The 25,835-nt window shown below is 40.2% G+C and overlaps 2 protein-coding genes across 7 annotated transcripts in view; one reads left to right on the top strand and one right to left on the bottom strand.

The window, feature by feature from the left end:
• The window catches only part of LOC100537277 (uncharacterized), a 61,266-nt gene extending 46,625 nt beyond the window's left edge, over nucleotides 1–14,641 (top strand). For all 3 annotated transcript variants that reach the window (XM_073931399.1, XM_073931401.1, XM_073931400.1), the window contains 14 exons: nucleotides 1,061–1,114; nucleotides 1,285–1,329; nucleotides 1,419–1,472; nucleotides 1,766–1,819; nucleotides 2,201–2,254; nucleotides 4,296–4,367; nucleotides 4,460–4,495; nucleotides 4,607–4,651; nucleotides 4,749–4,781; nucleotides 8,103–8,249; nucleotides 8,891–8,945; nucleotides 9,407–9,601; nucleotides 11,563–11,640; nucleotides 13,955–14,641. In XM_073931399.1, the coding sequence (XP_073787500.1) occupies nucleotides 1,061–1,114; nucleotides 1,285–1,329; nucleotides 1,419–1,472; nucleotides 1,766–1,819; nucleotides 2,201–2,254; nucleotides 4,296–4,367; nucleotides 4,460–4,495; nucleotides 4,607–4,651; nucleotides 4,749–4,781; nucleotides 8,103–8,249; nucleotides 8,891–8,945; nucleotides 9,407–9,601; nucleotides 11,563–11,640; nucleotides 13,955–14,154 (1,122 nt within the window). In that variant the 3' untranslated portion in view covers nucleotides 14,155–14,641. The remainder of the gene's footprint in view (nucleotides 1–1,060; nucleotides 1,115–1,284; nucleotides 1,330–1,418; nucleotides 1,473–1,765; nucleotides 1,820–2,200; nucleotides 2,255–4,295; nucleotides 4,368–4,459; nucleotides 4,496–4,606; nucleotides 4,652–4,748; nucleotides 4,782–8,102; nucleotides 8,250–8,890; nucleotides 8,946–9,406; nucleotides 9,602–11,562; nucleotides 11,641–13,954) is intronic.
• Nucleotides 14,642–17,737: 3,096 nt separating this feature from the next.
• col22a1 (collagen, type XXII, alpha 1) overlaps nucleotides 17,738–25,835 on the bottom strand; it is a 129,822-nt gene continuing 121,724 nt past the window's right edge. For 3 of the 4 annotated variants that reach the window (XM_073930460.1, XM_073930461.1, XM_073930462.1), the window contains 11 exons: nucleotides 25,649–25,702; nucleotides 25,505–25,558; nucleotides 25,367–25,420; nucleotides 25,165–25,236; nucleotides 24,922–24,957; nucleotides 24,799–24,843; nucleotides 23,512–23,691; nucleotides 23,366–23,432; nucleotides 23,112–23,294; nucleotides 22,954–23,031; nucleotides 17,738–22,819 (listed from right to left, as the gene is read on the bottom strand). In XM_073930460.1, the coding sequence (XP_073786561.1) occupies nucleotides 22,626–22,819; nucleotides 22,954–23,031; nucleotides 23,112–23,294; nucleotides 23,366–23,432; nucleotides 23,512–23,691; nucleotides 24,799–24,843; nucleotides 24,922–24,957; nucleotides 25,165–25,236; nucleotides 25,367–25,420; nucleotides 25,505–25,558; nucleotides 25,649–25,702 (1,017 nt within the window). In that variant the 3' untranslated portion in view covers nucleotides 17,738–22,625. 4 annotated transcript variants of the gene reach the window in all.

Genomic DNA, 25,835 nt, shown 5'->3' with positions numbered 1-25,835 from the left:
TGCGCCGAATTTAAACAAACAAATTAAGTTGAACATTATTAAACTTAATTTGTTTGTTTGAATTCAACACAAATAAATTGTTTGCAACAGTTTTGCATGCAACACTTTGTTCAGTACATGGCTTTGCTGTTTGTCCATACGAAAATCGGTGATTGAAACCGAAACTTTCTGAAAACTCAGACCAGTGTGAAGATTTTCCAAAACTCCAGGTACAATGTGGTCATGTGGACTCTGAAGTTTTTGCTTCATGACATCAGCATGTGTGCTGTTTTCTCCTTTCTGATTGGCCAACACAGCTGGGTTTTAAGGGAGATTCCACACGTTTACGGGAAACTTGTCACAAATGTTATGTTGTTGGCACTGCCTCTGTTCTCACGTTTGCTTTGACTTTTAATGTAGTTTACTCGTGCCAATACTTAATTTCACGGTAGGTGTGAACCCAGCATAAAAGCCTTATATTGGCCTTAAAGGTCATGAGACATTAAATCACATTTTTTTTTAGATGTTAGTATCAGTTTTAAGGATATCCATAAGCTACAAAACAGTGACAAAATTAGCGTTTAGACGATATGAACCTAATATAAACGTTCAAAGCTTGCAGTTTGTCACTTCCACCTAAATGGATCAACAATTTTTTAGCACATCACCTCATCAAATTTTGACCAATCAAATGTGCTTAACTATCTGACATGCTCCGCCCCTTTCAAGACGCTTTTCATTTGCTTTTCATTTTTCAGCTTAACCACTTTCTGGCAGAGCCTTGAGAAAACAAAACATTATTGGCTGTTTTTTTTTTTTTAAGGGGAGGAGCTACACTATGCCCCACCCTCTCTTTATGTTTCAGTTGAGATTCCATCAAACATCGAATAATAATGGACATTTTAAAGCACTTCATGAGACTTTTAACAGTGCGCTTTTGTATTTACATGTGGACGGATTTATTTATTTATTTTTTTAAGGTGGGAAAAACTAATAAATTATAAAAAGAAATACCTGTGTAAATGTGGACATGGCCTAAAACTGAAGGATAATTAAGATCATTTGGCTGTCTGTCTGACAGGGAGAACCAGGCCTGCCTGGAGCCATTGGTGTCAGAGGAATTGTGGGAATTCCGGTAAGTTAATAAACTGATGTATAGTTATGTGCACGCAGTGTTACTCACAAATCTGTTAAATAAGAAACCTGGCATAAAGTGAAAACACCAACAAACTGTAAATGAAGAGATTTTCACTCATTTGTAATCTACGCCTCACCCTGATGAACAATCCTGAATCTTGCATATAGGGTTTGCCAGGAAAACAGGGACTGGTGGGACCTGCAGGCCAAAAGGTAGAACATCATTTACATGAGAAGAATTACATGCTGGAGCTCATTTAAATGTGAAAGTAATTTGCATGCATTCGCTCCCTGTGTAACAGGGTGATACAGGCGCTGAAGGAGCTACTGGTCCAGTTGGGCTTCCTGGCAAAGATGTAAGTAAAATGATGTTGTTTTTGTGCTACTGTACTGTAAATCCACCCTGTTTTGTAATGCGGATTTACAAGATTTAAACTTCATTAGGCACTACTGGTGAATAATAAAGCAAAACATTAGCAAATATTAGCAAAAAACATTCAAGATAAAAAAATTGTATAATAAACATGCTAAGAAAAAGCTGTGTAAGGCAGCAAAACACTATTATTCTAATGGATATGAAACCATACATGCTCAAAAACTGAGGTGTGTGTTTTTAAGGATTATTAATGATGTTCATTTCATATTTTAGGGAGCCGTTGGACCACCAGGAGAAGATGGAGCTCCTGGACCCAAAGGAGCCACTGTAATACAATTTACACATTCATACAAATATTATTTTTGGCACACTTTATTTGAGTGTTATTGGCATATTTGAGTGTATAGGTCAACCAAAAATTAAATTCTGTCATCATTCACTCGCCTTTTACTCGTTCCAGTTTTTGCTAAACACAAAGAAGATATTTTGAAGAATGTTGGAAAACTGTAACCATTGACTTCCATAGTATCTGCTATTCCTACTATGGAAGTCAATAGCAGCAGAATGTTTATTTTTGGGTGAACTATCCCTTTTATTATTAAGTGCATATTGAAATTTGCTTGGATGTGGAACATTAACATAAAAACTATTTATAATCATTTTACAAAAAAATATCGATACATTTACGAAAAAGACTTTTGTTCTCAGGGTGACACAGGAAAGCAGGGTCCAGTCGGCCCAACAGGTCAACAAGGAATCCAGGTGGGTTTTATATTGTACATGGATGGACAAACTGCTTTGATTAATAATCTTAATGCTGCGTTCTAATTTATATACTAAATAGGGTCAGAAAATGATTTTATATTGAAATCACTGTATTGCCCTGAAATCACTGCATTGCCCTCTGGTTATTACAGTTATTATTTATTAACTGCATCCGTGTTATCTTTTATCTCAAATAAAATATGTATAATTTATTTGATCCATTAGTATTTTATGGAAATTGAACTAATAAAAATGTTAAGTCAAATCTACACTCACCGGCCACTTTATTAGGTACACCTTACTAGTACCGGGTTGGACCCCTTTTGCCTTCAGAACTGCCTTAATCCTTCATGGCATAGATTCAACAAGGTACTGGAAATATTCCTCAGGGATTTTGCTCCATATTGAATTGATAGCATCACACAGTTGCTGCAGATTTTTCATGGATTCACATCCATGATGCGAATCTCCCATTCCATCACATCCCAGAGGTGCTCTATTGGATTGAGATCTGGTGACTGTGGAGGCCATTTGAGTACAGTGAACGTTTTGTCATGTTCAAGAAACCATGGCACATTATCCTTCTGAAAGTAGCCATCAGAAGATACACTTTGGTCATAATGGCACTGACATGGTCAGCAACAATACTTAGGTAGGCTGTGGCATTGACATGATGCTCAGTTGGTACTAATGGGCCTAAAGTGTGCCAAGAAAATATCCCCCACACCATTACACCACCACCACCACCAGCCTGAACCGTTGATACAAGGCAGGATGGATCCATGATTTTATGTTGTTGATGTGAAATTCTGACCTGACCATCCGAATGTCACAGCACAAGTCAAGACTCATCAGACCAGTTTCTCCAATCTTCTATTGTTCAATTTTAATGAGACTGTGTAAATTGTAGCCTCAGTTTCCTGTTCTTAGCTGACAAGAGTGGCACCCTGTGTGGTCTTCTGCTGCTGTAGCTCATCTGCCTCAAAGTTTCAATGTGCGTTCAGAGATGCTCTTCTGCACACCTCAGTAGTAACGAGTAGTTATTTTAATTACTGAAATACTTCAAATTCATATAGCAATGGAAGATCAAGTTGCGTGTGATGTGGCTTTGCTCTATTTATCCACTATGCGTCCATATGTCTGAAGTATCCTGAAGCCGCTATACTGTTTTGTTTTGACACGTTGCGTGAGATTTATTTTTAAGATAAATATATATAACATTAATGCACATCAGTGACTCACCAGTAACTTATATAATGCATGTTCCTGTAAAAAAACACCAGGAACATCACGTACTGTTGCCTTTCTATCAGTTGGAACTAGTCTGGCCATTCTCCTCTCACATTAAGGCATTTGCACCCACTGAACTAACACTCACTGGATATGTTCTCTTTTTTGGCCGATTATCTGTAAACCCTAGAGATGGTGGTGTGTGAAAATCCCAGTAGATCAGCAGTTTCTGAAATTCTCAGACCAGACCGTCTGGCACCAACAACCATGCCACGTTCAAAGTCACTTAAATCCCTTTTCTTCCCCATTCTGATGCTCGCTTTGAACTGCTGCAGATCGTCTTGACCATGCCTAAATGCAGTGAGTTGCTGCCATGTGATTGGCTGATTGAAAATTTGCGTAACGAGCAGTTGGACAGGTGTACCTAATAAAGTGAGTGTATATTAAAAAAAACTCATTACAGCTGCACTACTATAGAATGTTTTCATTTTTAAAATGTAGAAACATTATTGGTAGTGATTATAAGGCGTTAATCAATAGAATATACTCTATTTTCAGCACTAAATAAGCTCCTCTCATTGGCTGCTGCATTCTTGAGCTCAACAGAAAATCTTGTGATTGGTCGTAAGACTCGAAGCTGCAAATAAATAAAGCAATCTAATGCTACGTGTCTTACCTCCTTATGCTAATTCAGAGCTGTTATTAGCATTAATAGTACATTACATGCACAACTACTCATAGAATACATTGAATTCTGAATAGAGTGTAAAATTAATGATTGTTACTGTACTCTTGACGGCTTCCCCAGGGAGAAAAAGGAGACCACGGCCTCATGGGTCCTCGTGGAATCAAGGGTCACACGGGTCATAAAGGAGACCAGGTGTGCTTCCTTCATTACAATAATCCTTCATAGCAGAGCAGAGCTTATTATTGCTGTCTATGTGAAATCCTGTAATCTTTCTGTTCTTTCAGGGCCCGATGGGTCTCGTCGGTCCTAAAGGAAGCGAGGTAAATTAAAAAGCCTGTCAAACATGCACTCAGTGACTGCATTAAACGCCTGCTGTTTCCTATGAACACTGTGTAATTTTCGGCTAACATCTTTCTCTCATCGGTTTGCAGGGAGATCCAGGTGTTCCCGGAGATCCAGGCGTGAAGGGGGATCAGGTTCGCCATATTTATAGAAACATCCCCAGCACGCCCTGTAATTATGGTATTCCAGTTGGTGTACAGTGGTTTGATGGTTTTTAATAATGCTTTACAGGGGCCTACGGGTATTCCTGGAACCAAGGGAGAGGTAAGTGGCGCATACCACCATAAAACACTCATACCAGCTATATTATTTAGTGTTTAGGTTGTGGAAAATAGTGTTAATGTAAAAAATTAACGAGTGAAAGAAATTATAGTAAATACCTATATTTTTTATTTAATAATTTAGATTTTTTTTTTCAATTATTGTATTGATGCAATTACTACTTTTTATAATACATTGATTTTAACATATAAATCGGTTCATGGTTCTGCTCCTGATTATATACAGTTGAAGTCAGAATTATTAGCCCCCCTGAATTTCTGTTTAGCAGAGAGATTTTTTTCAACACATTTCTAAGCATAATAGTTTTAGTAACTAATTTCTAATACCTGATTTATTTCATCTTTGCCATGATGACAGTAAATAATATTTGACTAGATATTTTTCAAGGCACTTCTATACAGCTTAAAGTGACATTACCGTACGTCCACACCGAAAGCCTGGCCACCCTGGCGACAACGCTGTCTGCCTTCAGCTCCGCCGGCGAGAGCGTCAAAACTCGCTACATTGATCTCGTATTTAAAGGAGCCATTGCAGCATATCAGATACATTCCTGCATAAAACATGTTTCTAGCGTGAAAATGTTGCGCACTTCTTATCAAATTCATATAACAATGGAAGATCAAGTTGCGTGTGGTGTGGCTTTGCTCTGTTTATCCACTATGCGTCCATATGTCTGAAGTATCCTGAAGCCGCTATACTGTTTTGTTTTGACACGTTGCGTGAGATTTATTTTTAAGATAAATATATATAACATTAATGCACATCAGTGACTCACCAGTAACTTATGTAATGCATGTTCCTGTAAGAAAACATCGTAAATAATTGGAAATCCGGCGATCGCAATCATCAAACCCTTGTGAACAATTGTGGTCAGAACCAAAGTTCACAGGTCTGTGTTCTCTGATCTCCTCTCAAGCGGTGGACGTCTTCATTCTGATTGCTTGCCACCGAACTGCGTCATAGCTCATACCATAAAGTTAACTTGATTTCAACTCTCCTCGACGCCCACGCCGGCGAAGACACGCCGCGCTGCTCCTTGCCGATTATCGCCGCTGGCTCTCATTGAAAATGAATGACTTCCGACTACTTTGACGCTCTTGCCACTTTCGGTGTGAACGTACGGTTAACTAGGGTAACTTGGTTAACCAGTCAGGTTAGAGTAATTAGGCAAGTTATTGTATAGCAATGGTTTGTTCTGTAGACTATCAAAAAATATAACTTAAAGAGGCAAATAATTTTAACCTTAAAATGTTTTATAAAAAATTTTAAACTGCTTTTATTCTAGCCGAAATAAGGCTTTCTCCAGAAGAGAAAAAAATCAGATATACTGTAAAATTTACCTTGCTGTGTTCAACATCATTTGGAAAAATAATTAAAAAAGAAAAAAATCCTTAGGGGGGCGAATAATTCTGACTTCAACTGTATGTGATCTGATATTTACATCCACTTCTTCTCGTTATTTACTTTCTGCCTCGGGGCTCATCGTTTCAGCCTCGTTGCAAACTCAGCACCATGGCAGGTAGGGCATTCTCATACCGTGCACCTAAAATGCGGAATGCTCTTCCCACAAACATCAGGAGTTCAGTTCCCTGGACTGTTTTAAGAAACTTCTTTAAACCCCTTTATAGTATTGCTTATAATGTATGAGGATTTCTTTTTTAACTGTGTTTTTTGTATTTTATGTTTTACTGTGTTGACGCTTTTGTTGGCACTTTGATTCTGAGGAAAGCGGATTATAAATAATAATAATAAAATGTGTTATTATCATTTTAGATTAATTAGTTTCAATTACCGTTAATTTACAAGTTAGTAATCTAATATAAAAATGTTGGAGTAATTCAGCGTCTAGATATGTGCGTGGACTAGAGTTCTCACGATTCTGCAATTCGGTACCAATCATTACTAAAAATTTTAAAAACGTTAATTTCGCAGCGAACATTCGAGCGATGTTGAGTGCATTCTTAAACAGCGCTGATTTGCCATTGTGCTCATGTGCTCAAGAGAAATGACTGTGATTGGCTCCGAAGGTGTTCAGTTTACCGAACTTACCGCTGTTTACTGAGTTTAACCACAGATCCAGGGACACTGGAGCGTTTTAAAGCTGCAATTTATCAGTGAATTCATAGCTTATAGAAAAATCAGCTGATCGACATGACTTTGAAACGCTCCAGTGTTCCTGTATCTGGGGTTACACTTAGTAAACAGCGGTGAGTTCGGTAAACTGATGACCTTCACAGCAGGCCCAGATTGGCTAATCGGGAGTACCTGGAGAATTCCCGGTGGGCTGGTCTGTTTTTTGGCCGCGAGGGCCGGTGTCTCTAGCTGCTTGCACTCTCAGCAGTCACACTTTTTTCTTCTATTTATTTATTTGACCATAGCTTCACTCTTTTTATTCATTATTTTGCCGCAGTGCCACTCTTTTTATTTATTTTCACGCAGCCCCGTGAGAAAAAATGCAGCCTGCTGGTTAACTAACGTTAATGATGATGTAATGTAACTATCGACCCCAAACAGCGGCACCTTAGTAAATATAAGAATTCGAATAAAATGAATATTACACCTGCTCAATGAAAATCAAATGATTTACTACATTAATAAATCTGACATAACTTGATCAGAAATCTAAAAACGGGAGAAAAAGATTGAGCCATCAAAAGAAACTAGTGCTGTGTCTTAAGGGTCGCAAGTCATTAGTTATTTTTTACTCTCACTGTAATAGTGCCATTGTGCCGCGAACCCGTGTTCGAATGTCCCCTGAAAATATCTTTTTTTTTTTCATTTTTATTGTTAAGACATAAAATACTGTTAGGACTGTTGAACATTTGAATTTCTAAAGCAGCAGTTTTCTTGAAAAAGACGTGATAGTGCCATTAGAAACTGAATTGGAATCAGTCGTGAACTGAGGTGGGCCGGTCTGGCTTGAAACTCCAGGGCTGAAAATGAGTCTCACTCCGGCCCTGCTTCACAGTCATTTCTGTTAAGCATGTCAACACAATGGCAAATCAGCAATTTAAGAACGCGCTTGAATGTTAGCGGGAAATGGACATTTTTAAAATATCGGTACCGAATTTGAGTATCGTGCCAACCCTAGCGTGCATTTGCAAATTATAATAATTAGTTAAAAAGATGCGGTTTTTATGTATTTATTTTGAATAGGATTTTAAATCAATTAATGTGTTTATTTATTTATTTTCAAACTTTTTATAAAGAAATACTTCACATACTCACATTTTCTTCTGGGAATACAAATCTAGTTGCGTTGTGCTTGTTTTTCATCCCTCTCTTTTCTTTGATTGATGTAAGCGTGGTGAGAAAGGCCAGAGAGGAGCTACAGGCGCTGATGGGCGTCCAGGACAGCCGGGTCATGAGGGTCTGACGGGACCACAGGGAGCCAGAGGTCTTGAAGGAGAACGAGGACTGGTGGGACCTCCTGGTCCCAGAGGTCTACCTGTCAGTGCAGATTCACTTACACCATTGATCAGAACAGTGTTTCTCAACCAGGTTCCTGGAGGACTGCCAGCTCTGCACATTTTCCATGGCTGCGCCCGAAACCGCATACTTCCATACTATACAGTATGCTAAAATCAGTATGCGAGCCGAGTAGTATGTCCGAATATATAGAATTTGAAAATCAGTATGCGAGAAGTACCCGGATGACTTACTACTTCCGGCGAGATTCTGGAGTGCGCATCCCATGTATGCTGCGCTATCCCGCAATGCCCTGCGAGCGAATTCATGAATGGGAGTAAAGCGCAAGTAGGTCACATGACCATAACAAAATGACGGATGTAGTACGTCCGAATCCCATTCATACTGTATAGAACATACTTTTCTAACGGCCGAGTAGTACGTTTAATTTCAAATGCAGTACCTACTGAGTAGTAGGTGGTTTCGGACGCAGCCTATGTCTCCTTAACCAAACACACCTGATTCAGATCGTCAGCTAATTAGCAGACACTGAAAGACCTGTAATGCAGTGTGGTTGGTCCTCCAGGAACGTGGCTGAGAAACACTGGATTAGAACGTACAGTATGTTGTTTCTTTAGAAAGGATTTTCGTCCAGCCATTGATGTTCTCAATGTTTTTAAAAGGGGCCCAAGATCCAAGATGAGAAGATCCGTGAGATCTGTTCAGCTGTTGTTGAAGGTACAACAACTTTTTCAGTCATGAAATCTAAATTTACTTTATTAAAAGGAATATTGCTGTTTTTAATGCACAAGTGCGCATAATTTTTAGTATTTGCTCTTAATCTTTAATTTAAAAAAATCATTTTTAAAGTACTATTTTTAACTGTTATACCTTTATTTATAATGACATGTTAACTGGTGTGAGGGCGGGATCAACATATCAATCACACGAGATCCACCAATAGCAAACTGCAATCATCCATTCAATTCCTCATAGACAAAATCAAGGTCTTGCCTATATATATATATATATATATATATATATATATATATATATATATATATATATATATATATATATATATATATATATATATTATTTGTTTGACAAGCGGTTTCAATCAGAATTCACAAAACATCAGCTGTATTTTTCTTTAGCTGTAACAGAAGAACTAATCTATATTGTATCGTACCAAACAGAACATTTAGATGCCTACAAGAAGGAATTAGCCAAGAAACCTCTTCCCCTTGGAGCCCCAGGGACTCCAGGACTGATGGGGCCACCTGGACCCCCGGGACCTGCAGGTCCTGCTGGAGAAGCCGGACCAAGAGGAGTCATGGGCCCCAAGGGACCTCAAGGATACTACGGCCTTCCTGGAAAGCCAGGCGCCAAAGGTAATGTCGATTGATTCAGTACTTTAATTTCAACTTGAGAAAGTCTTGAGAATGCAGAATTCTTTTTATTTTTATTGCCCGTGACTTCTCGAGATCAAGCAAGCATGAAATAGAGGTAAGCTACATCAAGCAAATACGTGGATGAAGTCTGATTCTAGACACTAGTAGTACAGCAATAGACTTGTTTTGACTAGTAAAGTCGAGTTTATATGTAGCAAGTGGACGATGTTAAATACAAATGTAAATGGGATCTAAATGGTTTAAGTTTGTTTATTCTCAACTACATCCATTGGTAATGAAAGCATGTTAATAGCAGTTGTAAATATGGATTTTTTTTGCTCGACACTTGAAAATCAGGCATCAGAAATTGGTTTCCATTTGCCAATTTCGAGAGAAGCACGTGATGTGATTGATTGCAGCTGGCCTCTCTTCCGTAATCAGCAATAATCCAATCAGATTGATTTAAGCTTACAATAAATAGACTGATTTCGCTCTACTACCTTACCTTAGTTTTGGAAGAATCCCCCCTTCCACCCCATCTCCTCCTTTTCCTTCATTTACAAGGAAGAGCTCTCGAGATCTACCTGATCTTGGACCCCCTTATATGCCTATTGACCAGGTGGGAGCTCAATTATTTCCGAGCTCAGGGTTCTCTCCTGGGACAGCATGCCAAACCTGCTAATAGCATCAAGCAAGATCTGAGTGTGAACTCTTGAAATTATACTATTATCATTTGTTAAACTTCCTTAAGATCCTGTACTGTGCACTACTAAATACTCCAGAATTAGTTATTTTTATACTATTTCATAATTGTATTTGGCCTCGAGCGAATTTACCTGTCTTAAATTGTAAGCACAGAATAGCTGGGTTTTTAATTCGAAGCAAATCTTTCCAAAGTTTGCAAAAAAAAGAAAAAATCCCAAATGCAAATAAGTTTAAGTTGTTAGAGAGGCTGACTGTAGTATTGGTAGCCTAGCAACCAGCTATAAACAAGTCAAGCATAGACATTGAGACAGCTGACTACTGTATTTAATGTTTGCTATGTCAGAGTTTATTTGAGAAATGCTCATTCTTTCACATTAACGCTTCACTCAAGTTCAAATCCACCTCAAGTGAGCGTCAAAATATTTAGCAAATGAAGGGATTTTTAATCAACGGTTTCTTCAAGTTCTCGTTTCTCATGTGATACTTCAAAAGGTGCATTAGCACAGATTTCCATCAGCTGCTGTTGTTCTGGTCATTCAAGGGTAGCGGCTTTCAGAATGTTGAGCATTGCAGTTCTTTTGTCCTCTGAAGCGGAGGTTGCTGTACAGTGAGCGCAGTCTGCGCTAATTGCCACTGAGCCGAGGAGGATCGCTAGGCTTGCTAATGAGACAGAGATTGAGAAGCAATAACGGGATGATTAGAAAAGCCCCTGAATGCTTCTCAATCTACCACAATTATTCCTGCAGAATCTCCGACGATGAGATGTTATTTTTTGAAGGTTATGAATGCAGCTCTAGTGGAAAATGCTCGATCAAGCCTAGCAGGGTGTTTGACGGTACAAATGTCTGCATGAAATGTCCTGAAAACCATTATTAGAATTCATAAATTTCAGTACACCTGTATTCAGCATGTGGTTTATATGCAGCTATTGCCAAAAAAAACTATTTATTTCAATCAACTTGACCAGTGGTCACCAAACTTGTTCCTGGAGGGCCGGTGTCCTCTAGATTTTAGCTCCAACCCTAATCAAACACACCTGAACAAGCTAATCAAAGTTTTACTAGGTATACTTGAATCATCCAGGCAGGTGTGTTGAGGCAATTTGGAGCTAAACCCTGCAGGGACACCGGCCCTCCAGGACCAAAATTGGTGACCCCTGAACTAGACTATGTTTACACAATTTTTGTAAAGTTGTATCTTTAGTATTTATGATAAGGTGGGACTTGATTTGTTGCTATGTTCATGAATTTCTGTAGGTGATTCAGGACAAAAAGGTGACAAGGGAGATAATGGAATTGGAATTGCAGGACTTCCTGGTGAACCTGGACCTCAAGGTATGAAAAACCAAATCTCATCTCTCATATTTAAGTACCACTGCATAGGATGTAGATGCTTTAACTCATGCTAGCTCATGATCTGTCTGGATATGGTTCAGATAACTAACAATTACCAGTGAAAGACATCTGCAGGTTCATATACACGATGTAATTTGCAGTTGATCCCTAAAACTGCGTGCGGGAATATCAAACCTTAAGCCACGTTTACTGAGCTAGGAGGTGATTGGTTTTCTAAAGTATTTCCCAGTTCACGCTCGAGGGCTCGTGCAGCTTCACGAAGCCGCTGAGGAACAGACTTTGCCATGTTTATGCTGCCAAATGTCCCAAATAGTCCTCGCTGCAGCTGTGACGACATAACGTAAAACCTGCCTTGCAGCAACGGCGGCCGTCTGTGGGCGTGGCCAGGCCAGAATGCATTTTCAATTTCAAATCGGCTTTCATTCGTCGCGATGTGTTAAATGAAAATGCATTATGTTTTATTCATTTTCATTTTCATTCTGCAGCAAACATTGCACATATGTCTTGGAAAATGCTAACTGAAATACTGAAATACACTGCCATTTACATATTGCATTATTGTTTTGCGTATTACATTTTAAAATTAATTTTGCTACACACATCCCATGCTGTTATGCTGAAAATGTAATCCTGCGTTTGTGTAAATGCATTTAGGACAAATAACATTTAAATGATCATTTTGATACAGTTTCTGCTTGTACTTTATTCACATCAAATTCAGTTTGTGTATAGCATTTTCAATTTAATTTTGCTACTTATGTAGCTTTAAAATGTGGATACAATTTACATATTAAAACAGTGTTTGAAATGAGAAATGCAAACAATGCTATTTAATTTACATTTTCCTTCTGCACCAAACATTGCTCATATGTCTTGGAAAATGCAAGTTCAAATACAGAAATACATTGCCATTTAACATATTGCATTGCCATTTTGCATATTACATTTTGAATTGAATTATGCTACTCGTATGCTTCCATATGTGTGGGTGTATGAATGGGTGCAAATGGACAATAGTTAAGGACCCAGGGACACCGACGCCGTTCTGCACAGGTCCACCTTTTCTATGAGAATTTCAGACCCCTCGCACACAATACTAGAGAAGCCGCCTGGTCACCACGTCCACAAATCGCTTCCACCCCTCAGTTTCTTTTCTTCACACACTCATTGAAACCAACAGCTCTCCACCTTACACCGTTCTTCTCCTCCTTCTCCAATTCTTTACCACCAAATACAAGGACCGACACCAAAAAAAAAAAAAGAAGCCCCTCTCTGTCCTTTTCTGCCTCTTTTTATTAACTCCGATTGTTTACCTGACCTTCCGCTTCCTCCCGACCCCCGGAAGTATTGTCTGGAAGCAATAGGAAGGATCGGCCGGAGCAGCGCCCCCTAGTGGCACTTGAGGAAAAAATAAAAATTAAAGAGCATCCATCTCGCCACATCGGGACTGAGCCAGGGCAAGCACATTGATAATGTCTGCTTGTCTTCTCCAAAAACAGCTTCTGCAGACGTTGGGTTATGTTCTGATTGTTTATAATATTTTTGCAGCAGACGGACGCGAGTCGCTTTTCGTGTGTCCAAAACCAAAAGGCTCAGTAAAGAGAAACAACGGTGATGTGCAGACGTCTTTTCACTTTGGCGCTTTGCTTTCCTGTCTGTCACTTGGCAACAGCTGTACACAAAGCAGCGGCTTAATGACGCAAGCGTAGCAGGGTTCAAAAGGCAAAAAAGACAGTGTGAACACAAACCAACCGAGAAGGTGGCAAGAGGGGACAACTGAACTTGAGTACCGTCCAGGCAATTGAACCAACTGTGAAAGCACCCTAAAACACCTCATCCAAGTCCCAGATGCCATTGAATGTGAGCACTTGCCAACTTAAGTCAGTTAAAAAAGCAAACTGCAGTCAAGTCAAGACTCAGATGACCACAACGAGCATATGAGCTTTCTTGAGACAATTTCTGACAGTTTGTACAGAAATTCTTTGGTTATGCCAACCGATTGTTGAGATTCCTGCAGTCAGCATGCCAAGTGCATACTCCTGCAGTTGCCTAAGAGAATTCAAAAGTGAAAGTCACGGTATAATCAGATATAATGTGTTCATTCTCAAGCACAGTGAGCAAACGATGGCCTTTTTAAAGCCTTAATATAAGGGAAACCAATGTAAGACTTTTTGTAAGACCCCACTGAAACCCTGCATGTGTACCAAATAAAGTGGCTGGTGAGTGTCCATCATATGTTGAATTTATGTATAAATGTTTTCTAATTTTATCAATTGTGATTACTTCAAAACAGGACCAGCTGGCAAGCCTGGCATTGGTAAAGATGGTCAGGATGGTGCCAAAGGAGAGCCCGGTTTGAATGGGACCCCAGGAACACCAGGAGCAAGAGGAGCCACTGGTGCACCTGGTCTTTGCGATCCTTCAAACTGCTACAGGCCTCAACCTCTTTATCTGCTTGGTGGCAAAAAGTCTGTCAACATCAAGGGTCCATGAACAGAACAATAGAAATGTCCTAGAAACCTTCATCACAGTCATCATCGGGAGCTCAGAGTCAGTCCTTTTCCGAAAAAACTTGAGACTTCAAACGGCGAGTAAAACAAATGTGACAGTTGTCTAAAGACGTACGGATGCAGCTTCTGATGGTGGATCCAATTTACATGGTTTATTGTTGTACCTTGTACATAAACTGGAAGAACATGTGTTTGTCCTGTCAGATGGTTTACAGTGAAATGCAAAAATAAATTAATTGGAAATTGACGTTTCAGTTCTTGGGCCACAATCCGGTTAAATCAACGGGGAACTAATTTAAAACATAGTACATGCTGTACAATTACAGTTCTGCATGTTTACTAATTTGTCATAAAACGTGATTTGCAAAGACCAATGTTCGACATGGTGCCAGACATTAAGCTATGCCAACAGAACGACAGTGTGATCCAGCAGGGCAGCCTGGAATAAAAGCTTTTCACCACCATGCAAAGTGCGTGCTGCGGTTTATTCATTTAACAAACAAATGACTATCTTAAAAAGAATACTGGCAATACAAAGTTGTTGAAATGGTTCAGACTACTTGGAACAATGAACAACTAATCCATGGGTGTCCAGCAGTGTTCCTGAAAAAGCAATGTCCTCCAGATTTTAGCTTTAATACGCTTGCCTAGAATTGTCTAGTAAGAGCTTGATTATTTGGTCCAGGTGTGCTCCGTTTGTGTTGGAACTAAACTCTGCAGATCAGTGTACCTCCAGGAACAAGTTTGGACACCACTGACAACAATGTTCTAGAGTTGAAAAAGTTCTGAAAAGGGATTACGTGTCTCTCTGTCATGGTTCAGTACTTACCAACTTCTGATTTCTCATTGGGATGTAGACTGATCAAGTAAGGTCGACATCTTGAGCAGAGATGAAGAGAGGTGTGATGGCCTCTGGTAAGACCGGCGGTTCTGCTGCATTTAGTTGAAGTTTAAAGGCCCATATTGGAAGGCCTTCAAGAAGGGGTCTGCAACCTAAAAATTACATTTGGAAGAGAACTTGTACAGCAAGCTTGGTTTAAAAGACTTTGATCTTCCTGATGGTGTACAGTGCAAACCTGAATCGCATAGGTCTCTTGGCCATGTGGTCTGTCAAGGTCAGCTGGATCTTTTCATTTCTGCCATTTTTTTCTTTGCTTTACCATGTTTGGTTAAGCAGTTGTCCGCTCTTGCCCTTGAGGTCCATTTTTCCAGCAAAGTTTAGCTCAAACAGTGATCAAACTCCAAGGGATGTAACTTCCTAGTAACCTTAATTAGCCTGTTGAATTAGATTATACATGGAACTAGAGTAACTGGAAAAGTGGACCTCGAAGGTCAAGGTTGAGAACTCCTGGATTAGAGGGAGTAGCACGTTTTACTGAAGGAGAGAGTAAATATACTGCCTGGACAAGATACTATTTACATCCAGTGGGAAAAAATGCATAGAGGGTGTGTGGATCAGTTAGAACCGGGGTGTCCAAACTCCATCCTGGAGCACTGGTGTCCTGCAGAATTTAGCTCCAACTTGCCTCAACACACCTGCAAAGATGTTTCTAGAAAGCCTTGTATGAGCTTGATTAGCTAGCCCAGGTGTGTCTGATTGGGGTTGGAATTAACTTTGCAGGACACCGGCCCTCCAAGTTTGGAAAATACAACAGGGTAAAGACTAAGTGTAGATTTTGTCTAAAATTTGTAGAAGTGGTGCACAAGAAATGAATCAAAAATAATAAATGAGGTGAAGTAGGTGTGACTGATTAGTGAGTACCTGAGGTGGTGATCTGTATCACAATGTTTTGTCCAATGGACAGATGAAGTCACAGAAGACAAGAATCTTTGCCTTCATATTTAGGGAACGAGAACAGCAGTACATTCAGGCCTGCTGCCTAGCCACAATGCCTTTCAGCAGGGGTGCTCAACCCTGTTTCTGGAGATCTACCCTCCTGCAGAGTTCAGATCAAACACACAACTCAAGCAATTAATTAGGACCCGAACACCACCTGATAATAATTACAGGCAGGTGTGCTTGACATGGGTTGGAGCTGAACTCTGCTGGAAGGTAGATCTCCGGGAACAGGATTGGTCACCCCTGCCTTGCAGGAATAACTTGAAAACAAAAATGCATAAAGGACAGTCAGTTAAATATTCCAAGTTGCAGGTTAAATAAATGGATAAAGAGTTTAAGTGAGGTACCTTTGTGCCTTGACCGCTGGTAGACTTACAGGTCTTTTCCCAGGTAGATCTTCACAAGGCTGAACATGAGGACTGAATGCTTCTCCTGATGTGGCATGGGTACCACTTAAATAAACAACTTACTAAACTTTTAGCTGTACTCACCTTTGCAATTATTAAAGAAGCCAGAAGTCTGTAGTATGCAAATCTCTCAACACACAGTGTACAACACTAAGAGAGTTTATTGGGGGACATTTTAGACAAATACAACACCATCAAAATATACACAATGTTGTATTTCAGAACTGCAGGGACACGGTATTTCTTTACATCGCCATCTACTGGCCTGGCATGCATTATTGTGTATTAGCCATTTTGGTGGACTTATGTACACAATAGGAATCGTATACCTGTAAAACCCCCAAAACCTGCAAAAGACAATCTGTTCTAATTTTCCATTTATATAGTACATTTTGTCATGGAAAGCAATCCTTATTTGTCATGAATAGCATTAATAAGAGCTCTCTGTCAACATGCCCATGCATGAGATCTTGTGGATCAGGGGTGGCCAAACTCGGTCCTGAAGAGCCGGTGTCTTGCAAAGTTTAGTTCCAACCCCAATTAGACACACCTGAACCAGCTAATCAAGCTACTTCTAGGTATCCAAGAAACATCCAGACAGGTGAATTGAAGGAGGTTGGAGCTAAACTATGCAGGACACTGGCCCTCCAGGATTGAGATTGCGCACCCATGCTGTAGATCAGGGGTGTCCAAACTGGTCTTGCAAAGTTTAGCTTCAACTTCCTTCAACACACTTACCTGAAAGATTTTAGTATATCTAGAAAGACTTTGGCTACGTCCAAAACCGCCTGCTACTCAGTAGATACTACATTTGAATTTAAACGTACTACTCTGCTGTTAGAAAAGTATGTTCTATACAGTATGAATGAAATTCGTATGTACTACATCCGGCATTCTGCCATGGTCACATGACCTACCTGTGCCAGTTGCATCGCTTCACTCCCATTCATGAATTCTCCAGTGGGGCATCCTAGGATAGCGCAGCGTGCATGGGATGTGCACTTCAGAATCTCGCCGGAAGTAGTAAGTCATCTGGGTACTTCTCGCATACTGATTTTCGAATTCTATGAATTCGGACATACTACTCGGCTCGCATACTGATTTTAGTGTACTATATAGTATGGAAGTATGCGGTTTCGGATGCAGCCCTTGATCAGTTGGTTTAGGTGTGTTTAACTAGAGTTGGAACTAGAATATGCAGGACATTGGCTCTCCAGGACCGAGTTTGGACACCCCTGCTGTAGATAATACGTGCATAAACACAAGTGTACAGTCATTTAAAGATAAACACTGACAAAAAGGAATAATCCCAAGCTGACTTGGAGGGCAAAAAATGCTTTTATTAACACACAATTGTAATTCATCAAACCTTAAGCTCCATGTACAGCATTTAGGATGATGTCAGTTAGCACAAAACAATTATTGCAACTAATTTAAAGACTATTTTGGTTAAAGCGCTCTAGTTTTCGATGGTCATGACATCAGAGCTTTGCACAGATGGCGATAAGAGTGTTTATAAAAGTCCAGAGGAAACAATAGTAAAGGCAACTTTTTATTTTTAAGCTATAAATGAGCAAACCCAGCAAAAGGTACAAAAACAAAACCCAGTCAATAGAGATGGAGGAGTAGAGAAGATAGTGCTAGAACTTTAAGTAGCAATATCATTTTTATTCTGTGGCAGAAACAGGATTTCCTAGATTTTAGCACCAAATGTCAGGAGTCTATTGTAAGTGTAATAATGTAAACAAATTGATAATTCACAGGGAAAAAAACAGGATGTAAAGCTATTTATAAAACCTTAGGCCTTACAAATCGAACATAGTTATAGATATGGCCATTGATTTGTATGCTAAACATGTTCTCATTCTTGTTACGTTCATTTGCAAGAATAAAACCTACAAACTCGCAAGTTCATCGCTGAGTAACACTGTATGCGGTATATAAACTTCATAAGCCAATCCATTCTTCATTCCCACACTCTCTCCTCCACACACATACCTAAACCCAATTAAGATTAATCATAGCACCAACAGAATCAGTATAAACAGGAACATTACCTCATGCATAAATTATACTATTTTTACATCACCTGCACCTGTAGTTCATTAGAATAATTTAATTATACAGTCATTAGCGGCTTGGAGAAGCCAATCTTAACACGAGCATACGTCAAAATATATCTGAATAAAGTTGAGGAGAACATGATAGCGCGTAGATAATTATAAAAGCAGCATTCATTTACATAAATGAGCTCAGCATTTTAAAGGAAACAATCGGTCTGTGCAAGAAACGGTTCTCTTGAAGTAAAAAAAGTTCCTATAATCTTGGATGGCCTGAGAGTAAAATCCTAAACGCAATATATATGGAATACCCGAAGGGGCGGAAAAGGATTTCAAGACGACGGCTGAATTTCTTGAACTTTTTATGAGAGAAAATTTGAATCTACCGGACACGCCACTACAAATTGAACGTGCCCACAGAGCGCTCGGGGAAACACAATCGCTGACGCACAACCCCGGTCAATTGTGGCAAGGAAAACAAATCAGCTTTGACAACGATTACGCCCCAGAAGTACTGCAGATGAGAAGGGAATACAGAGAGGTACGTAATGCCCCATTCACACGGGGCGTCAGCATCAACGGTTGGTGTTGCCGAACTGCATTGTGGATCCGTCAGCGCCGCTTCAGAGACGTTGCTCGATGCAGAAGTTGGGACTAGCTCAACTTTCAAGCGCCGACAGAAGCGTCAGCCAATCAGATCGATGTATGCAAATACACCAGCTAGACAGTGGCCTATTGCTGACTGAATTTCCTTGGCTGACGCTTCTATGACGATCGCTTTAGCCCCAACTTCAGACACGCCTTCAGTCAAGCGTTGTCTGTTGTGAAGCCCCTGTGAATGGGGCGTAAGGCTTTGAAGGACAAAGAAGTGAAATTTAAAACACTATATCCCGCCTGTCTGAAGGTGCTATATGAGGAAGGAGTGAAGATACACTCGAGGAGGCAACGCATGACATGTCCAAAAGAGAATTCAGGCCGGTGCAGCCTATTAGCCAGCCGAACACCCTCACGGAACAGATTCAACGCACGTCATAGCAGAGAAATACTCGGAGCGGAGTCAAACAGGACACTCAGCAGAGAAGAGGACCAACATTCAAGGAAAAAACTACAGCCTTTCGGAAGAAATGTGAGCGCCCAGCCATTGTAATCCACATGTGTTTGTAACATTAACGCTGGACCGAACTTCAGACGTCTACATCTCGTTTAAAAACTCCTAAACGCTCGATAGCCTTTATGGCATGGATTTCTTCTTGACCTCATTGATGCTCATCAGTTAAAGATGAGTTACACTTGTGTTCATGAGCTGAAGAGAGTCTCTCTCCTTTTAGAGTTCTCATTAGCTCACAAGGGAGCAGTTTGCAGAATCGATCTATCTGAAGGCTCTAATAGCACAAATAATGCTAAGCACGCTCATGCTAGGACTCGGTGTTCCCAAACCTTCAACGGCAATGCCATTTTAAAGAAAAGTGCTGCACAAAAGCTATTCCAAATGGCATTAGAAGCGGCGTCAGTGGTGTAAAGTTCTGCAGACTTATCGTTTATGACAAACCAGGCCACCGAACTGAGCAGCTGCCTTTCAGTTCTGGCAAACTCAAGTTTAATGATTTGAAACGAAAAAGAATGGGCTGATGCAAAGCTACAGAAGGGATAGATCCTAAAAAGAGCAGAGATGCATTTCTCCATCACCTGCAGGACCTCCATTGATCCTCATTGGCATGTTCTATTGATGGAGTGGAACGTTCCCCTTAGGATCGAGCGCTTCATCAATGAAACTCAAGTAGAGAATACCCCAGCCTTAATAAACACATCCTGACCTGATGCAGACATCACTAACAACCCATCAACCTGCTGATTACTGATTAATGAGCGCAGTAAACGCCGTCAGCAGAACTCGAGTGTGAGCTGCGCAACGGCAAGAGACGTCATTACAACAATATGAGGGTCTTTTCTTTCATTACAGGAATCACAAATTCTCATCCTGCTACATTAAAACCCTTGAAAGTCTTCATTTGAGTCATTTAAAAGACTTTAAACTTAATAACCACCCACCCCTTTTTTTAAAAAACAAAAAAAAAATCATAACCAACTCTGACCGGCAGGACATTTATGAGCTTTCCACACTTAAAAATGGTTAAACATAGGCTATTTTTAACCCTGGGTTAACATGTTTCACACTATATGAAGATTTAGCCATCAATCCGGGGTAGTAACTTTGCATATGCTACTAGTACATGCTGCATGTTTACAGGGGTTAATGCATTAATTGGGCAAGTACAGTGACGTTATCAAAATGATGCTTGCTCAGTCACCAAAACCTTTAATCACTTTTGTAAAAACAAGAAGAGTTACTAATTATTCTGTTCCCTAAAGAACATGTGTTGCTATTTTAGGACCAGTTTAAGTTACAGCTTCACTATTAGTATAGAAGCTGCTAGCAAACAGTGTTGAAATTTGGTTTGTTGGTTAATTTGTTTGTATGTTCAACCAACCAATCAACCAACCCTACTGAAAAAACCAGCTTAAACCAGCCTAGGCTGGTTGGCTGGTTTTAGCTGGTCGACCAGGCTGGTTTTAGAGGGGTTTTGGCCATTTCCAGGCTGATTTCCAGCCATTTCCAGCCTGGTATTAGCTGGTCAGGCTGGGATCCCAGCCAAAACCAGCTTTGTCCAGCTTAAACCAGGCTGGTCAAGCTGGTGTTAGCTGGATTTAGCTGGTCATTTTCCAGCCTGACCAGCTAAGAACAGGCTGGAAATGGCTGGAAACCAGCCTGGAAATGGCCAAAACCCCTCTAAAACCAGCCTGGTCGACCAGCTAAAACCAGCCAACCAACCTAGGCTGGTTTAAGCTGGATTTTTCAGCAGGGAATGGTTTACATCTTTGCTATTACCTCAAAAATGGCATTTAGGTATTAGCAATGGAAGCTTAGGATGATATGTTAGCATTTAATTGACAGCACTTGATAAATGTGGTGCGTCATGTCATAAAGCTGCTACCAAATACTGTTGAAATTTGGTTTGTTAGTCGTTCATTTGTTTGTTCGTTTGACAGACCAACCGACCAACCAACCAAATCTCTGCTATAACCTCAGAAATGGCATTTAGGTATTAGCAATGGTGGCTTGGGATGATATTTTAGCATTTAATTGACAACACTTGACAAATCTGGTGCTTTATTTCATGAAGCTGCTACCAAGCAGTGTTAAAATATGGTTTGTTAGTCGTTTGTTCATTCGGTTGTTCAACTGACCGACCAACCAACCAACGGCTCAGATCTCTGCTAATATTATTAGCAATGGAAGCTTGGGATGATATGTTAGCATTTAATTGACAACACTTGACAAATATGGTGCGTCATGTCATAAAGCTGCTACCAGCCAGTGTTGAAATTTGGTTTGTTCGTTCCATCGTTCGTACGTTTAACCAACCAACCAAATCTGCTATTACCTTAAAAATGAAATTTGGGTATTAGCAATGGATGCTTGGGATGATATGTTAGCATTTAATTGACAAATGTGGTCTGTCTTGTCATGAAGCTGCTAGCCAACTGTTGAAATTTAGTTTGTTTGTTAGTTGTTCATTCGTTCCAAAACCAACCAACCAATGGCTTAAATCTCTGCCATTACCTCAGAAATGGCATTTAGGTATTAGCAATAGAGGCCTGGGATGATATGTTAGCATTTAATTGACAACACTTGACAAATGTAGTGCTTTATGCCGTGTCAATAGTGGATACACAACTTTGGTTGCAAATCAATGGATTAGCCCATTGTCAGATATATAAAGTTTGATGTATGTGATTGTCTGTAGTAGTGTAAAATGGTGTATGTTATAAATACCACCTTAGTAAAACAATATCTCAACACCGTAAACACTTAGCACCACTGTTCAGGGTTTATCCTGCTTTTGAGGTTGACTTCACAACCCTGGGTTGAAAGTACAGCTACAAGTGTGCAACATTAATTAACCCAGAATTAAAAGTGGTTGTTTTTTTTTTACCATAGTGAAAAGCCTATTACACATACACACATACATACACATATATTCACACACCTCTCAGATTCTGGAGATCTCCTGATGTTAGAGATGATCTTCTTGGCTTACTGATTGTCCAAGTTTATAAATAGGTTTTCAGGATTGTGAGGTTGTTTTTAAGTCCCCTTGACGTTTTTGGTGTGAGGTCTTGATGCCAGACTGGCATAGTAGGCACATTGTGAGGGGTCACACTGCCCTGTTGGTCCGGGAGGTCCAGGCTGACCGTGAGGACCAGGATTGCCAGGCTCTCCCTGAGCACCTGCAGCTCCAGGAAGACCGTCTTTTCCATCTCCAGGCATACCTGCAGGACCTGCGGTACAAAATATGATCTTAACACACCAATAATTTTAAGATTTCACATATTTGATGTATCAGTAAATATTTACAATTCATTTAAATACATAGTTTGTGCCAGTAAATCTGGGCATTGAACAGGTGATTTACCCATGGGCCCAATCGGACCAGGCTCTCCTCTCTGTCCAACACCATCCTCTCCCTTTTCACCCTTTGAACCCCGTTCACCTTTAAAACAGATTATTTTTAGAGGAATTTTTGCTGCATGAATCAACCCAAGTTTCAGTTTAAATGATCTTCTCTGGTACCTTTAGGACCAGCAGGACCTCTTAGTCCTTCTACTCCATTTTGTCCAGGCATTCCAGGCTCTCCAGTAGGACCTTGTCGGCCAGGAGACCCATCTTTACCTGGTGGGCCAGGTGGACCAGGGCGGCCAGCAGTGCTCTTGATATGAGCCGGTTGCATTTGAGCCATCAGGTAAGCCAACTTAGCTATGAAAATCAATGGAAAGTTTAGAAAGTTAAACTAAAATATCTAAATATCTAAACCAAACAAATCTCACCATCCAACTGCTTAGAAAGTTCATCCTGAATGAGCCGCCTCATTTGTTCCAGTGATGGTGTCTCGCCCTTAAAATCATCAAAATAATCTTTAATATATCACCGACAACACCAATTCTATTAAAAATTCTAAAAATTCTAGACTTACTCTGAGACCTGGAAGACCGGGTATTCCTGGAGTACCAGGAGGCCCAGCGGGACCCACTTCCCCTGGGGGTCCCGACATGCCCATCATTCCTGTGTGACCCTTCCTGCCAGGAGACCCAGGATTACCCGGAATACCTGGATCTCCGACAGGTCCCTTGTCTCCTTTTATTCCATTATCGCCCTGCAGGAACAAGCAAAGTTATACAAGTTCTGGTGTGCTTCTAGAGGTATATGTTGATGGATGGATTTGTGATTGGAAGGACAACTGATGGGTAGGTGGATAGATAATTTAAAGCAGTGGTCACCAAACTTGTTCCTTGAGTATCCTGGAGATTTTAGCTCCAACCCTAATCAAACACACCTGAACATGCTAATCACGGTCTTACTAGGTATAGTTGAAACACCCAGGCAGGTGTGCTGAGGCAGATTGGAGTTAAATCCTGCAGAGACACCGGCCCTCCTGGACCGAGATTGGTGACCCCTAATTTAAAGGATGGATCATGTATCAATGGATGGTTGTATTTGTGAATGGATGACTGGATGAACAGTGTTGAAATTTGTTTTGTTCAATCATTTGTTTGTTAGTACGTTCGTTCAATTAACCAACAGCTCAAATCTCTGCTATTACCTTGGAAATGGCAATTAGGTATTAGCAATGGAAGCTTGGGATGATATGTTAGGAGTTAAAGGACAACACTTGATAAATGTGGTGGGTTATGTCATGAAGCTGCAACCAAAGAGTGTTCAAATTTGGTTTGTTTGTTAGTCGTTCGTTAGTTTGTTCAACCAACCAACCAATGGCTCAAATCTCTGCTATTACCTCAAAAATGGCATTTAGGTATTAGCAATGGAGGCTTGGGATGATATGTTAGCATTTAATTGACAACACTTGATAAATGTGGTGCTTCATGTCCTGAAGCTGCTACCAAACAGTGTTGAAATTTGGTTTGTTTGTTCATTTGTTCGTACGACAACCAACCAACTAATCAACCAACCAACTGCTCAGATCTAGACATGCTGATGAATTAATTTTTGAGTCTGTGGATGGATGGACGGATAGACTAACAGATGGATGAACTTGTAAGTGAATGATCTGAGTTGATATATGGAAGGCTGATTAGATAGATAAATCTGTGGGTGAATGTGCAAATGGATGGACAACTGGATGGATGAATGGATTCTTGGGTGGGTTGAAGGACTGATGGAGGGATGGATGTATTAGTGGGTGGGGGTATGAATGGTTAAATTATGGACTGATAGATGATTAGGTGGACCTATGCATGCAAACCTTTTCTCCCTTCTGTCCTCGGTCTCCAGCTTTTCCTAACATGCCCTGTGATAAACACAAGTTTAGTTCAAATAATATAAAAAGTGGTACTAAAATATTAATTTAAAAAGAACCATCCCTTACTTGTTTTCCCTCAGGGCCAATTGGTCCAGGCGGACCCTAGAAGAAAGACACATAGTCTAAATATATTTACAGTGCTCATGCTTAGGCAGGCAGACAGTGAAAACACTTCATTTTCACCTACTAGAGACTGCTGTTAGCTTCTACAGAATTACTTGTTTTTACAGCTATGCAATTTGCTAATGATACTGATATACAAGAACAAAAAAAAAAATCTATCAGAACCGATCCAACGTCTCAACTCACCGATGGCCCTTTTGGACCTGGGAAGCCTGGTAATCCTGGGCTCCCTGCTTCCCCTTTGTGTCCTGGTTGACCCTAAAACATAGTAAAGCAGCATGGTCATTTCCACTAATGAATTATATGACGCGAAAGACGATTTTTGTGAATGATTTCAACTCGATTTACAATATGGCCACCCGTTTTCACGTGATGAAATAAAACTCACAGGATTTCCCTGAGACCCAGGCTTGCCTGTTGGTCCTTGTTCTCCTGGCTGGCCCTAAAACACACAAAAAGTGACCCAAACAGTATAATAACCGGTGGTGTTTTATTTAGCGATTGAAAAGATGAAATGCTTCCTCACAGATTCTCCTCGGGGTCCTCTCATGCCCTCTGGCCCTGGTGGTCCGGAGTTCCCCTGAACAACACAAGCACACCAATTAAAACCAACAGCATTTTATCTATTTAGTAACATCTGCATACAGAGATGGACAGAAGCTTCACTCACGTCTTTCCCAGGTTGACCTTCACGTCCAGGAACACCCTGCTTCCCCTCTTCACCCTAATATGATACAACAACAATTATTAACAGAAGCCTTGCATTTTTTGAAGCACGTACTGTTTAGTAGGCCTGCACGTTATTGAAAAAAGTTTTATTACAATATTTAGTTTTTCTGCAAGATATTTTGCGATAA

The sequence above is a fragment of the Danio rerio genome, chromosome 19 (assembly GCF_049306965.1).
Source record: "Danio rerio strain Tuebingen ecotype United States chromosome 19, GRCz12tu, whole genome shotgun sequence".
NCBI classification, from domain to species: domain Eukaryota; kingdom Metazoa; phylum Chordata; class Actinopteri; order Cypriniformes; family Danionidae; genus Danio; species Danio rerio.
Note: the sequence above shows the minus strand (reverse complement) of the source record. Positions and strands in the feature narration are given on the sequence as shown.